The sequence below is a fragment of the Chiloscyllium plagiosum genome, unplaced genomic scaffold (genome assembly GCF_037043375.1).
Source record: "Chiloscyllium plagiosum isolate Xiang-an unplaced genomic scaffold, Cpla_swu_hap1 HiC_scaffold_7, whole genome shotgun sequence".
NCBI lineage: Eukaryota > Metazoa > Chordata > Chondrichthyes > Orectolobiformes > Hemiscylliidae > Chiloscyllium > Chiloscyllium plagiosum.
In genome coordinates, this window is record NW_028270145.1 from 28,568,708 (window position 1) to 28,584,954 (window position 16,247).

The 16,247-nt window shown below is 41.7% G+C and overlaps 1 protein-coding gene across 2 annotated transcripts in view; it reads right to left on the reverse strand.

Moving 5' to 3' along the window:
- The window catches only part of ccnyl1 (cyclin Y-like 1), a 67,740-nt gene that overhangs the window by 20,772 nt on the left and 30,721 nt on the right, over positions 1–16,247 (reverse strand). For both annotated transcript variants that reach the window (XM_087988874.1, XM_043693293.2), the window contains exons 3-5: positions 14,726–14,760; positions 6,144–6,244; positions 5,266–5,301 (exon numbers count right to left, since the gene is read on the reverse strand). In XM_087988874.1, the coding sequence (XP_087845000.1) occupies positions 5,266–5,301; positions 6,144–6,244; positions 14,726–14,760 (172 nt within the window). The remainder of the gene's footprint in view (positions 1–5,265; positions 5,302–6,143; positions 6,245–14,725; positions 14,761–16,247) is intronic.

Here is a 16,247-nt window from a genome sequence, read left to right on the forward strand (position 1 = left end):
CAAAAATACAAAGGCTTAGCTATGCCACTTTACTATTTTTGCAATCTATAGTCCTTTCTACTGTTGTACTCTTCGATTTGTGTATTCTAGCTGTTCACATAACATCCTGATGACCAAAGCTCTTCTTTGTTTTCTTGTCTCCTTGCCTTATTTGATGTAGAAACAGAGAAACCAGGGCAAAGTGTAGGTCCTTTGAATCTGCTCCACCATTTAATATTGTCATTACCAATCCTCTATCTGAACACCATATTCCTGTTTACCTACCTTACCCTTTGATGCCTTTAACATCTAAAAAAGAATCAATCGTTTTCTTGAATGTACACAATGACCTGCCTCCACTGTCTTCCTTGGTAGCAAGTTCCATAGGTTGACCACCCAGAGTGAAGAAATGTTGCCTTATCTCAGCCCTAAACTCTGTACATGAGATTGTGACCTTCTTTCTAGACTCTCCAACCAGGGGTAACATCTTTCCTGCATTCAGTCTGGCTAGTCCTGCGAGAGGTTCGTAGATTTCAATTAGCTCCACCCAGATTTTCCCTATTTAATTTACAGAACTTCATCAAATTTTATTTCTCTCCTCCATTATTTAGCTTAAGGCCTTAATCTATTGCTCTAGCTATACAGCTTGCCAGACCACTTGCCTCAGCACGATTCAGGTGAAGACCATACCAACAGTACAGATCTTACTTTTCCCGGTACTAATGTCAGTGTCCCAGCAAGCAAAACTCATTTCTCAACACCAATATATTTAATCCAGATTCAGAGTCAGAGACATTAGCGGAGAGTTCCGGGAACAGTGAAATTATCTATTAGAAATTGAAACTTGCCACGCAATTCCTACATAATTCGTGCGCACAATCTGCACAGGGTCCTGCAACATGTCTTCAGTTGAACGTCTGGCCTCTGACAACTGGGAGGGGGGAAGTTTTGGCACACTGGTTTTTTGTATTTGTTCTATGGCAGAAGATACCAAGTGTTTTCCCATTATAACTTGCCCATCTCGAGGGCAACCACATGTACTTTCGCTAACCCCTCACTTCTGACACAGCGATCTGATTTGTTATGCTAATCTACTCATTTACTACTTCTCTTTACCAATTTCTTGGCATTCCTTTTCTGAATTCAGAGGTTCTCCTAATCTTCAGGCAATGTACTCTTACTGGCAGCATTATAAACATTTTTTTAATTTAATGACAGAGATGAACAGCATGGAAACAGACCCTTCGGTCCAACCCGTCCATGCCGACCAGATATCCCAACCCAATCTAGTCCCATCTGCCAGCACCCGGCCCATATCCCTCCAAACCCTTCCAATCATATGCCCATCCAAATGCCTATTAAATGATGCAATTGTACCAGCCTCCACCATATCCTCTGGCAGCTCATTCCATACACATACCACCCTCAGCGTGAAAAAGTTGCCCCTTAGGTTTCTTGTATATCTTTCCCCTCTCACCCTAAAACTATGCCCTCTAGTTCTGGACTCCCCGATCCCAGGGAAAAGACTTTGTCTATTTATCCTATCCATGCCCCTCATAATTTTGTAAACCTCTATAAGGTCACCCCTCAGCCTCCGACACTTCAGGGAAAACAGCCCCAGCCTGTTCAGCCTCTCCCTATAGCTCAAATCCTCCAACTCTGGCAACATCCTTATAAATCTTTTCTGAACCCTTTCAAGTTTCACAACATCTTTCCAATAGGAAGGAGACCAGAATTGCACACAATATTCCAACAGTGGCCTAACCAATGTCCTGTATAGCAGCAACGTGACCTCCTAACTCCTGTACTCAATACTCTGACCAATAAAAGAAAGCATACGAAACGTCTTCTTCACTATCCTATCTAGCTGCGACTCCACTTTCAAGGAGCTACAAACCTGCACTCCCGAGGACCTTACCACTAAGTGTATAAGTCCTGCTAAGATTTGCTTTCCCAAAATGCAGCACCTCGCATTTATCTGAATTATACTCCATCTGCCACTTCTCAGCCCATTGGCCCATCTGGTCCAGATCCTGTTGTAATCTGAGGAAACCCTCTTCGCTGTCCACTACACCTCCAATTTTGGAGTCATCTGCAAACTTACTAACTGTACCTCTTATGCTCACATCCAAATCATTTATGTAAATGACAAAAAGTAGAGGACCCAGCATCGATCCTTGTGGCACTCCACTGGTCACAGGCCTCCAGTCTGAAAAACAACCCTCCACACCACCCTGTCTTCTACCTTTGAGCCAGTTCTGTATCCAAATGGTTAGTTTTCCCTTTATTCCATGAGATCTAACCTTGCTAATCAGTCTCCCATGGGGAACCTTGTCGAACGCCTTACTGAAGTCCATATAGATCACATCTACTGCTCTGTCCTCAATCTTCTTTGTTACTTCTTCAAAAAACTCAATCAAGTTTGTGCGACATGATTTCCCACGCACAAAGCCATGTTGACTATCCCGAATCAGTCCTTGCCTTTCCAAATACATGTACATCCTGTCCCTCAGGATTCCCTCTAATAACTTGCCCACCACCGAGGTCAGGCTCACCGGTCTATAGTTCCCTGGCTTGCCTTTACCGCCTTTCTTAAACAGTGGCACCACGTTAGCCAACCTCCAGTCTTCCGGCACCTCACCTGTGACTATCGATGATACAAATATCTCAGCAAGAAACCCAGCAATCACTTCTCTAGCTTCCCACAGAGTTCTCAGGTACACCTGATCAGGTCCTGGGGATTTATCCACCTTTAACCGTTTCAAGACATCAAGCACTTCCTCCTCTGTAATCTGGACATTTTGCAAGATGTCACCATCTATTTCCCTACAGTCTATATATTCCATACTTTTCCACTGTAAATACTGATGCAAAATATTCATTTAGTATCTCCCCTATTTTCCGTGGCTCCACACAAAAGCCGCCTTGCTGATCATTGAGGGGCCCTATTCTCTCCCTAGTTACCCTTTTGTCCTTGATATATTTGTAAAAACCCTTTGGATTCTCCTTAATTCTATTTGCCAAAGCTATCTCATGTCCCCTTTTTGCCCTCCAGATTTTCCTCTTATGTATACTCCTACTTCCTTTATATTCTTCTAAGGATTCACTCGATCTATCCTGTCTATACCTTACATATGCTTCCTTCTTTTACTTAACCAAACCCTCAATTTCTTTAGCCATCCAGCATTCCCTTTACCTACCAACCTTCCCTTTCACCCTGACAGGAATATACTTTCTCTGGATTCTTGTTATCTCATTTCTGAAGGCTTCCCATTTTCCAGCCGTTCCTTTACCTGCGAACATCTGCCTCCAATCAGCTTTGGAAAATTCTTGCCTAATACCGTCAAAATTGGCCTTTCTCCAATTTAGAACTTCAACTTTTAGATCTGGTCTAGCCTTTTCCATCACTATTTTAAAACGAATAGAATTATGGTCGCTGGCCCCAAAGTGCTCCCCCATTAACACTTCAGTCACCTGCCCTGCCTTATTTCCCATCTTTAAATTATTTTAATAATCACAAATGAACTACTTTTCCAATGGGGTTTTTATTCTTCAAGGGAATAAACTATTTGTTATGCATTAATATTTTAAAAATATGCCATTGCTTTTTTATCAAGTGTTTTAAACTAATTTCTCAGTTGAAATTGACCCTCATACTAATGCAGTTTTCTTTGGTCAGATTGAACCCTGGCTTCGATTTAAGTAAAACATGCTCAAACGGAATTAAAATTACATCATAACAATTGATCCACCCAGAGCCTTTACAAGACCATTACCTATTGGGCAATGCTAATTCAGGCCTTGAGATATTCATCCAGAAAACTCTCAAATGCCACAAATTCTCAGTTTTCATGCGAATTTTGTTTCTTCTGGTTTATAAAGTCAAGATTGCATTGGTTCAACCAAATATAGTTGAGGTATCATTCAAGTTAGCTAAGTGCACAATTCGGTCAGAAAAAGCTCTTTTCCCAGAGAATAATGGATTTCTGGAACTCATGCAGTAAGTTCATGGTCACTTTATCTCTTCAATTTAGAAATGGTGTAACTTTAGATTAGATGAGATTAGATTAGATTAGATTAGATTACTTAGTGTGGAAACAGGCCCTTCGGCCCAACAAGTCCACACCAACCCGCCGAAGCGCAACCCACCCATACCCCTACATTTACCCCTTACCTAACACTACGGGCAATTTAGCATGGCCAATTCACCTGACCTGCACATCTTTGGACTGTGGGAGGAAACCGGAGCACCCGGAGGAAACCCATGCAGACACGGGGAGAATGTACAAACTCCACACAGTCAGTCGCCTGAGGCGGGAATTGAACCCGGGTCTCTAGCGCTGTGAGGCAGCAGTGCTAACCATTGTGCCACCGTGCCGCCCACGACTGGAAGATTGCCACCTACAACCTCAACGTTGACTGAAACTGGTCCAGAAGATCTATGTGGCCCAAATCATTTGAAGAGGTCACACAGAAAATGGCCAGACTTCACACTTGCACAGTTGGCCTGGATTTTGTTTGCTTTCCCTAAAGCTTTACATTGTTTTGGCTGGGATGGCAAGTGTACGTAACAATGACAAGGACGTCGTAATTGTACAAAGGTGCCATATCTTGATTTAACTACTCTAATACTCTCCTGGCCAGTTTCCCATCTTGTATAAATTTCAGACCATGCAAAATTGCTGTCCGCATCATAACTTGTTTCATTCATCTATCACCCTAATGCCCACTATTTGCTGACCTAAAATTTGCTTCGCGAGCAGAAAGCCCTCAATGTAAACCTTCCACCCTCATATGAAAATTCTCCATGGCTTTACTCCTCCCCTAACTCTACAATCACCTCTAGCAACACATCTCTTCAGGAGCACCAAATTCCTCCAATACGGACTTCTTCTACAGGCCATTTTACACTACTTTAACATTTATCTAAGATTTCATTATAGTGAAGCGCTAATATGAATGCAAGTTGATGAAGATGACAACCTTTCCTTTCCTTTTAGTTTTACTCCATTAAAAATTATTACAGACAATAGTTTAGGGCAGATATCAGAAATGAGTGGAGCAGAAAACCTCTCAGGAGAACCCAAAGCAACGCATTGCATTAGCTTTTAAAAATTAACTTCCCGCAAGTTGACGATGGATAACTGAGAGTACCAACATGATGTGATGTGCACTTTGTAGAAAAACCCCACCTGCTTCTGGTGAAATCATACCAACTAGCTGCTAAAGGACGGCACGAGATAATTAGTAGCGCATAAAGGAACAATTTGAGAAAATCAAGATTACCTGTTCTTTGTGTGATAATATATTGCAAGCGTAACGCTGTTGGAAGGGGTAAACAAAAATTATTAAAACTTAAAGCTGTTAAACATGTGCAAATTTAAATACAAGTTTTCACTATGGCCTGGCTGACAAATACAATCTTTCACCATTTCTCGCCATTAACTGCCCTTCAAAAAAAAAAAAAACAGCATTTCCCTACTATCCCCATACCCTCACTTAATGTCAAACGAAACTTCCTTGTGGAACTTTTACTGATCTACTTACATCTGCATTTAAAATATAAATGAATCACAGTTGAAGATGTAATGTAACTTGCCAATGGACTGGAAAGAGAGGACTGGCATAGTGCCATCACATTCTCCAGACACCTCAAAGCACTTCAAGACTAACAAAATTACTTTTAAAAAGTGCAGTCATTATTGCTATGTAGCCAAATGCACCAGCCAATTTGTACATGGCAAAATCCCATAAAAAGCGAAGGAGATTAAAGATAAATTAATCTGCCCCTGTTGGTGCTGGCAATGGAATAAACATTGGCTACAAGCAAGAGAAAACCCTACTTTAAGCAGTACCAAGGGATCTTCCACACACAGCCAGAATGGCCATATCTTAATCTGAAAAATGGCATCTCCTAGCTGGTCAGCCCAAATGATGTGTGTATATCCTAGACTCAGGCTAGAGTCCACAACACATGATGCAGAAGGGAGCAGAAGGGCAGACATCTAGGATAATTCATTCAGATAACTCACAACAGTTTAAGATAATGCAAGTAAACATACTTGAACTTATGGTGCCCCAAAATTAGATAAAGAAACTCAACCAATTTCATCTACTTTAAATCTAAACTGACAGAAGGGCATTCTTACTTGTTAATCACCTACCATTTAATTGTGCTTTTCAAGTTAGGTTGGCTTACAGTACTGTCATCAATAAATATTGTTGAACATGAGCTGTATTTTTTAGTAAGTTGACCAGGAGATACCTGTATATATAAAAAAAGAAATCAAATCAGTTTGGTAGAAAAAGATTTGGAGCACAGCAGCATAAGACACTGATAACCTACACAAAATAGGCATCAAATCTCATGCAGTGAAAAAGCCCAAAACATTAAGAATTTACATTAATAATTTACATTAATATAAATAACTCTGGTTTTGTAGCTCAAATCACATTAACATTTCTTAAGCCGGCTCATACATTGAGTTATTATACAGGTACATGCACCAGCTATTGTGTAAACAACTCCTCGCAAATACCAACAGCCTATTATTTGCCCAATCGTTGGTTGAAGGAGGAATACTGACTATGACACTTGAAGAACTCCCTAAAAGCTACTCCTTTCACCAAGCTTTTAGTTTCTTTCCATGACTTGGAGTCAGGTTCTATTTAACAATATCGAGCAGCTTTGGATGTGCTGCTCTGTTAAAAATGCTTTATAATTGCAAGCTTAGCTGCTGTTGACCTTGAAACAATACATTGGAAACCATGATATCTACTTGAACAGCTTTTCCTTTAATGAAACTATGTTTTTGGTGAATCGGGTGGGGGGGGGGGGGGGGGAGAGAAGAGAGAAGCCTTTTGGTTTTACTATTCCCCAAATGTTTTGATAACCTCACTCAAACATGAAGCCATAGCCTTTTCCCAAGAAAGGGGAATCTAAAACGAGACTGAATAGGTTTAAGATAAGAGTTTGGGAAAGATCTAAAAGGACACAAGGGTGGTGGGTGTATGGAATGAACTATGAGAGGAAATGGTGGAAGCGGGTAAAATTATAACATTTGAAAGGCATCTGCAAGAAAGGGTTTAAGAGGGGTATGGGTCAAATGCAGGTAAATGGCACATCTGGTCAGCCTGGATGAGTTGGGCAGGGTTTACCCATATTCTTGAAGAGAAACCATCAGATATTCACAGCAGTTTTAAAAGGCAGCTTAACTCTTAGTATCCAGACTGTAGTAGGAGCAAAGAAGTGTCTGATAGTTGAGAGATGGAGATTGACTTCAACCTCTTGACTGGAGTATTGCCATCCACTTTAAATTCGGTTAAATTTTGTAGTTAACCATTATTCTCTCTCACTTGCAACATAGTCCTTGTTTGATATTTATCTATAATTTAAAAATGCCTTGAAAATCCTTTTTAATTACCAAGGCTCATCCCGTAGAACTTTCCAAAGAGTGATGGTATACAAACGGTCTTCAACTTTCTATGAATGCTACTGTATCAGGAGAGAACGATTAAGAAGAGTTCAGTGGGACCCATCATGATTGTGACACATTGTCTAAACACTATCCCCATTTCGCTAATAGCGTTGCCATGTTTTTGTTTATCCCAGTGTCGCCAAGAATTAAAGATCAACCTCATCTACATCGCTTTGCGTAACCCAGATGAAAAATCATAGGGACATTTTAAAAAAGATGACATCATAGAATCCAGACAGTGTGGAAGCAGATCATTCGACCCATCCAGTCCACACTGACTCTTCAAAGAACATCCCACTCAGACCCATCCCATCCCCATCCCCGTAACCCTGCATTTCCCACAGCCAATCCACCTAACCGGCACATCTTTGGACTGTGGGAGGAAACCCATGCAGCCATGGGGAGAATGTCTACGTGACGTTTGCACAGTTCAGAGGTGGAATCGAACCCAGGTCTCTGGTGCTGTGAGGCAGCAGTGCTAACCACTGAGCCACCATGGCGTGCTTTTCTAATTTCCTTAAACACTTTCATTTATTACTCAAAATAGAAAAGAAATCTGTATGATTAGACAAGTAGTTGGATGAAGTATTCCGCATGAAGCAACCTCCAGGTGCATGTATCTCCTGACCTATGGCAAATCTTTCATCAGCCTTCTCGTGTAGTGCTTTAACATTAAATACACAGCATCCAAATCCACTCTGCAATCTGAATCGTATATAGGCAGCAGCAGTCAATGCAAAAACAATTTAACTCTCAAACTGATATTTCAGCTACAAATCAATACTGAACGCCAAGTGTACGGTCCTCCATTATTGAGATCTGCAATGTAAGAACACCAGTAATATCCGCAGGAGTGGGTCATATGGTCTCTCAAACACACACTGTCATTTGATAAGATCACAGCTGATCTCCTATTTCATCTTCAGTCCCCACCTTCTCCCCATAACTCTTCCCTCTTAAGGCTGTTTTGACATTTCAGTGGTCAGCTAAGGACATTGTCCAAATTTTCTGACTTCCTCTCTCAATATTGTTGAGTCTTGCTGGGATACTGTTCCAACTCTGCCAACTATCCTCTGCTTTTTCCTGCAAGTGGGTGTCCTTTATGTATCAACCTGGCATGTTAAAACTATGACTTGCATTTCTATATCACTTTTAACATTATAGAACATCCAAAGACATATCACTGGAGGACCACCAGACAAAAGATAAATCTAAAAGTTTGGTTCCATAAGGAATAGAAGGAAAGTTGAGCAAAGATTTAAGCAAAGAGGCAGGTTTTAAGGAGGCTGTTAAAGGAGCTAACAAAAAGAGAAAGAGGCTTAGGGTGAAATTCTAAAATTAGGGGCCATGACAGCTGAAAACAGAGTGGGAGGGGAGAGTAGGAATAAAGTCAGAATTGGAGGAATGCAGAGCAATGTGCAGGATTATCAAGTTGGAGAAGGTTACAGAGTTGAGAAGGTTCAAGTCAAGAATGATTTGAATGTTCAAACATGGATTTATCATAACTGAGCCCGATGCTATCTTCAGTAAGTGTGCTTTGTAGTAGGCATCTTTGTGAAGCAGTTCATAATAATTACCTTGATTGATCTTTCTTTTTTAGTCAGTTTTTTTGGCAATGTTGTCAAAAAAAAACTCTCAAAAGGAAATAGGAGATCAAAAGACATAGTTTGCTCTGAAGTCAAGACTTGCATTTATTCAGTGTCTTTCACAACTTCTGAATATCCCAAAGCACTTTTCATCCAAAAGAGAAGTTACAGTTGCAAGGTTGGAAATATAATAGTTAGTTTCACGTTTAGTAAGGTTTCACAAACAGCTACATAAATAGGACCAGTGAACCTCTATTAAGTAATATTGGATGAATATTAACCGGACAGCACGACCATCCTCTTCTTCGAAATGGTGTTATGGAATTTTTGCAAGCAACTGATAGAAAAGCAAAAAAACTTGCATATAAATCAGGAGTGTGAACAGGCCATTTGGCCCTTCATGTTTTCTCCGTCAATTGATAAATTTAGGCCGATCTCAACTCTACTTTTCTGCTGCTCTCCATAACCCTTGACTCCATTGTTAATCAAGAATTTGTCCAACTCAGTATTAAAATGTTTCAGAGTTGAAAAATGTGGGGCTGGAAAAACACAGCAGGCCAGGAAGCATCTGAGGAGCAGGAGAATCGACGTTTCGGGATAAGCCCTTCTTCAGGAATGAGGCTGATGTGCCAAGCGGGCTGAGATGAAAGGTAGGGGGGAGGGAATTTGGGGGAGGGGCGCTGGGAATACGATAGGTGGAAGGAGGTGAGGGTGAGGGTGATAGGCCGGAGAGGGTGTGGGGTTGTCGGGAAGAAGATTGCAGGTCAAGAGGGCGGTGCTGAATCCGAGGGTTGGGACTGAGATAAGGTGGGGGGAGGGGAAATGAGGAGAAATCTACATTCATCCCGTGTGGTTGGAGGGTTCCTAGGCAGAAGATGAGGCGCTCTTCCTCCAGGCATTGTGTGGCCAGGTCTGGCGATGGAGGCGGCCAAGGACCTGCATATGTCATTGGCGGAGTGGGAGGGGGAGCTAAAGTGTTCAGCCACGGGGCGGTTGGGTTGGTTGGTGCGGGTTTCCCAGAGGTGTTCCCTGAAACGTTCCGCAAGTAGGCAGCCTGTCTCCCCAATGTAGAGGAGACCAGATCGGGTGCAGCGGATACAGTAAATGCTGTGTGTGGAGGTGCAGGTGAATTTGCGACAGATATAGAAGGACCTGACTTCCCGCACCTCCACCCTTGAACCCCGCCCCTCCAATCGCCACCAGGACAGAACTCCACTGGTCTTCACCTACCACCCTACCAACCTCCGGATACATCTTATCATCCTCCGTCACCTCCAGACAGACCCCACCACCAGGGTTATATTTCCTCCCCACCCCATCAGCATTCAGGAGAGACCACTCCCTCCGCGACTCTCTCATCAGATTCACACCCCCCCCAGCAACTCAACCTCCACTCCCAGCACCTTCCCCTGCAACCGCAAGTGCAAAACTTGCGCCCACACCGCCCCCCTCATCTCCAAGGCCCCAATGGATCCTTCTATATCTGTCGCAAATTCATCTGCACCTCCACTTTAGCTCCCCCTTCCACTCCGCCAATGACATGCAGGTCCTTGCCCTCTTCCAGCTTCCTCATTTCCCCTCCCCCCACCTTATCTCAGTCCCAACCCTCGGATTCAGCACCGCCCTCTTGACATGCAATCTTCTTCCCGACCACTCCTCCCCCACCCCCTCTCCGGCCTATCACCCTCACCCTCCCCTCCTTCCACCTATCGTATTCCCAGTGCCCCTCCCCCAAATTCCCTCCTCCCTACCTTTTATCTCAGCCCGCTTGGCACACCAGCCTCATTCCTGAAGAAGGGCTTATGCCCGAAACATCGATTCTCCTGCTCCTCAGATGCTTCCTGGCCTGCTGTGTTTTTCCAGCACCACATTTTTCAACTCTGGTACTCCAGCATCTGCAGTCCTCACTTTCTCCTCCTTAAAATGTTTCAGTAAACCTGCCTCTGTGGCTTGCTGGGGCAGAGAATTCCACAGACCAACACCCTCAGATTTTTCATTACCAGATTATGTAGAAGACCCTTTAATTTTAAGTTGCATCCTCTAGTTCTAGTCGCTCTCGCAAAAGGAAATGCATCTATCCTTCACATTCTTTCAGCATCTTATCTCTCTCCATAAGATCACTTTTAAACTCCAAGGAGACATCGGCCCAACCTTTCCTCATAAGCCAACACCTTCATACCCAGAATCAGCTGAGTGAACCTTCCTGACACTGCTTCTAATGCAATCAAGTCCTTTCTCAAATTAGGAGATCAAAATGATCCAAATGTGTTTGCACTATAATGGTGAAGCTTTCCTGCTTTTATATTCTATCTACCTTGCAATAAACAACTTCCCATTTGTCTTCAGAATCATTTGCTGCACTTGAAAGCTACCTTTTCCTGATTCACGTTCCCTTTCTACCACACATCTGCAATCTCTTTCCATTTAAATAATATAACACTTCTCCATTCTTCTTGCCAAAAGTGGACAAGTTCACATTTAACCATTTTTTGTCTAAATCCCTTTGCAGACTCTGGATTTTCTCTTCAACCTTACTCTTTGCCCTATCTTTGCATCATCAGCAGAATTAAGAATCCTTCATTTGATTCTTTCATCCAAACCATCAAGGTAGATTGGTTGACACCCCCGCACTGATTACATTGGCACTCCACTGGTTATGTCTTGCCAAGTTATTCTCACTCAGTGCTTCCTGTTAGCTAACCAACCCTCTATCCATGCTAATACCTTAATCCCTACACTATGAGCTCTTAATTTATATCTTAACCTCGGATACGGCAGCTTATCAAATGCTTTCTAGAAATCAAGTACTGTACATCACATCTGCAGGGTCCCCAATATACATGTGGTTTGTTATTTCCTCAAAGAACTTGAATAAATTAGTCAACAATAATGTCCCTTAAAAAAAAAAGACTACCTGATTACAGTGAGATTTTCGAAGTGTCCTACTATAATCTCAATGGCATCAGCATTTTTCCAATGGCAAATGTTAGGCCAACTGGGCAAGTAATGACTCACTATCTAGTCAACACAGACAAGTTAGACTGGAGGATCTGTTTCCGTGCTGTATGACTCCAAAACTGGTCTGTGGTTTCCTGCTTTTGGTACCTCTCTTTTTTTTGAATAGAGGAGTTACATTAATCATTTTCCAATCTAATGTGACTTTCTGGAATTGTGGCAAATTGAACCCAATGCTTCTATTATCTCAGTAGCTACTTCTTTTAAGTCCTTCGGAGAAGTCCATAAGACTGTCAGCCTTTAGCTCTAATATGTTGACAGTACCCTTTCTTTGATGATTGTAATTGTTAAGTTCCTTCTTCTCTTTCACCTCTCAATTTTCACTTACTTCTTACAACAGAGACATGAAAGGGCATGACCATGGAGGGATTTGAAACAAGGACGAGAAATTAAAAATGGAGATGTTTTGTAACCAGACCTGATGGTGCAAGTTAAGACACAGGCTGAAAAAAAAATCTGGACAAATTTATATTTACAGAATGCAAAATATGGAGGCCGGCGTAGAATTATCAAGCAGCAGAGGCATAAGTGAGAGTTTCAGCAGCAGACAAGTTGAGGTGAGGTGCACATGGGCAATGTTATGGATGTGGTCTTTGGAATGGAAAACAATTACACCTCAAACAACACAGCACACACTCCCATACTGCACTGGAGTGTAGGTGAAGACTAGTCATTTTCCCACATTTGCTTTTCTTTTCAAGCCACACGTACAACATTGTTGGCTGACGAGCATTTATTGCCTGTCCCTAGTTGCCCTTTGGAGGTGGTAGTGTTGAGCTACCTTCTTGAACTGATGCAGTCCACATGCTATACATAGGTCATGCAGGGCCTAGCCTTCTGAATGCAGGTCATCTAATTGTAGCACATTCCCAATCATGGTAGTATGTGAATTGATTTCCCAACATTGCAGCCAAACACTCAACTGCAAAGTAAAAGTCAGGTTTCCTTTGTTGTTCACCCAAGAGGCCAAAACCTGGCAGATGTTATCAATTGGCTGTGAAACAAAAAACATCAGCTGCAGTAGCAAAAATTAGATAAGCAACCTCAAGCTGTTTTGAATATTAGTTGTTGATATTCAGATGTTTTTGGGGGCACCATTTCACACCTGAGTTGTGGTAACACCAAAGAGAACAATTCCACTTAATGTTTAACATTCCAAAGGGATGCCAAACAGTGTTAACTGATTCAATTAGAAGTCAGTTTTACATGTGATAAATGGATTTGCATAGTCTGTCTAGAACTACTGGGAATGATTTGGCTATCTAATTGTCTGGCGAGGCAGCAGAACCCTTTTCTCCCACTGTAGTTCTTAGGGCTGAACAAGAGCGAGATTGGAGTGTCTTCTCCATCCACTGGAGCACATGCAATTTCTCCCAGTGCTGATATTATTTGTACCTCTTCCCTATTTCCTTCACACTCAGGCAGGAGGGAGTACAGAAGAGAGGGATGCATCAAGCAGGATGGAAGAGCAAGCAGTTAGCAGACTGCAAGTGGATACATTGCTAGCAGCATTGTGTTCTTTTCTGCCTCTGTCTAATCTTTGATTCAGGCAGCTGCCTGTGATGCCTCTGTCACTTGTTTAGGACATTCTGAAGTTGTGACAGGCTATATAAAAGAATCTCCACAACCATCTGATGAAGGAGCAGTGCTCTGAAAGCAAGTGCTTCCAAATAAACCTGTTGTGTGATTTTTAACTATATAAAAGAAAGCCTTTAAAGAATGGAAGAACCAATAGATGGTTACAATGTATTTCACATCTGGGATCAGACCTTAGGAAAGAATTCTCTCGGTTTGGATTGTCTCAGACCTAGCTCCTAATGTGAACTGCTCAGCTTTCCTAACATTAGTCTATATGCAAATTCAAAGGACTGTTATCCATGAAATTGCACCTAAGAAATTAGTGAGCAAATATTTGTGCTTCTGTGAAATACCTTGCTTTCAGCATAACTGCTATGCTACTGTTAAAACAAACAGATTAAGCATCAAATAAAAATCAGTGGCAAAAATGTAAGCATTCATAAGCTATATTCCTAGAGGGTGATTTCACATCTTACATGATTTAATAGCTCACACTACCAGCTTAGTTCAGATAATTTAAGAAATTTAATTTCAAAATGATCTTCACTGATAATCACCGAAATTTGTTTCTTCCAAATTCTAATGCGTATATTGGACATAAGGCGGCTTTGAAAATTCTTCTGTAAGTCTGATGCTGCTCAGGTTGGTGCTGAGCGAGATAACTATTTCAAACTACCCACCCCCAACATATTCAGATCATTTTTGCAAGTTTCAGGATGAGGAGATGCTTATATATACACTCCACTGATATCAGAGCGTCAATGAAAACACACACTGCAAGATTAAATTAATCATACAAATGATATGATAATTTGGGTCAGCAGACAGAGAATGTAAAACAGTCTGTTAATTAAACAGCAATGCTAAAATAAAAAAGAAAAAAAAATGTTAAATACAAAAAATAATGACAGATATATTACAGATCCACCAATGCATTACAACAAAACTGGTTAAATTTTGGGCATTTTCATAAAGGTTTGAAATTGATGAATGCCATTTTTAAAATAATAATATCCTAAAGCTTTACTAAAGGTTGATGGCCTCAATAGTGGAGCAAATAGACAGCATGTTTAAAAAGATTGCACTTACATGGTTTATGTGGTTGCTTTTCCTCTTCTCTCTCACTGTTTTTTTAAAAAAAAACACATTTAAAACATGTCAGTACACTAAAGCAAATGGTTGTTGTTTTTAGTCAAATTACAATTTTTAACTTGATGTGTCAGATAAAGTACTGCTGAAGAACTGCAAACAATCTAGCTCGGCAAGTTTTTTTTTACAAACAATGCAAAATGCTGGTGCGGCCACACTTGGAACATTGTGTACAGTTCTGGTTGCCCCATTACAGGAAGGATGTGGAAACATTGGAAAAGGTGCAGAGGAGATTTACCAGGATGTTGCTTGGTCTGGAGGGAAGGTCTTATGAGGAAAGGCCAAGAGACTTGAGTCTGTTCTCATTGGAAAGAAGGCGGCTAAGAGGGGATTTGATAGAGACATACAAGATGACCAGATAGGGTAGACAGTGAAAGTCTTTTTCCTAGGATGATGATGTCAGCTTGTACAAGGGGGCATAACTACAAACTGAGGGGTGATCGATTTAAGACAGATGTTAGAGGCAGGTTCTTTACACAGAGAGGTAAGGACGTGGAATGCCCTACCTGCCAATGTTGTCAACTCAGCCACATTAGGGAGGTTTAAACAATCCTTAGATAAGCTCATGGATGATGACGGGATAGTGTAGGGGGACAAGCTGAGAATAGTTCACAGGTCGGTGCAACATCGAGGGCCAAAGGGCTTGTTCCACGCTGTATTCTTCTATGTTGCTCACATTTGCAGGGTGTTTGAAACACTTCACAACCCAATAAAATACTTCTCAATGGTAATCATTGTATGGCAACCAATTTCCCCACAGCAAGGACCCACAAATAGCCATAGACAAATAAGTAGTATGACCTTCAATGGCCTTGATCAAGGAATAAATGTTGGCTATGATACCAGGAGAATTTGAGTTCAATCTTGCCCTGGGTGGATTCCAACTGAAGTTCCATCCTTTCCGTATAGAATCCACCTTTGATTAAATATCTCTTCAAGATATACAACATTTCTAGAGTTGCTGTTCATGCCACATACTGAGATTGACAGTCAGTGCCATGCACCGCCACACATTTACTCTCCACATTTCTTTCAATTAGCACTGACTCACTAACTCAAAGCTCTCTTGGCCCCACTCCATACAGTTCTTCATCTCATTCGACAACTTAACATGATCTCTCTCACGCTCAATGTCTTCATCTCAATTAATCTCAAATGGTGCACGATGCTGATCTCTTCTTTCATCGCTATTGCCCCAGTTCTCGCTTCTTTGGGTAGGAATCTGCTCCCCACTCCATGGATCCATTTAGTCATTTCCAATATTGTCCCATCATCTCTGGTCAGTTACACACCCTACTGGCGTGCAACTGGCTGTCTTGATTTCTCTACACTCCTTACCCAATCTAACCTATCTTCTGAAGTTGTTGCATTCCATTCTCTCAGGTCTGACCCTGGTTCCAAGGGTGGTGCTGTTGTCACCTGGCATTGCTGAGCGCCCACCCTCAGGCACTTCTCATCAGTG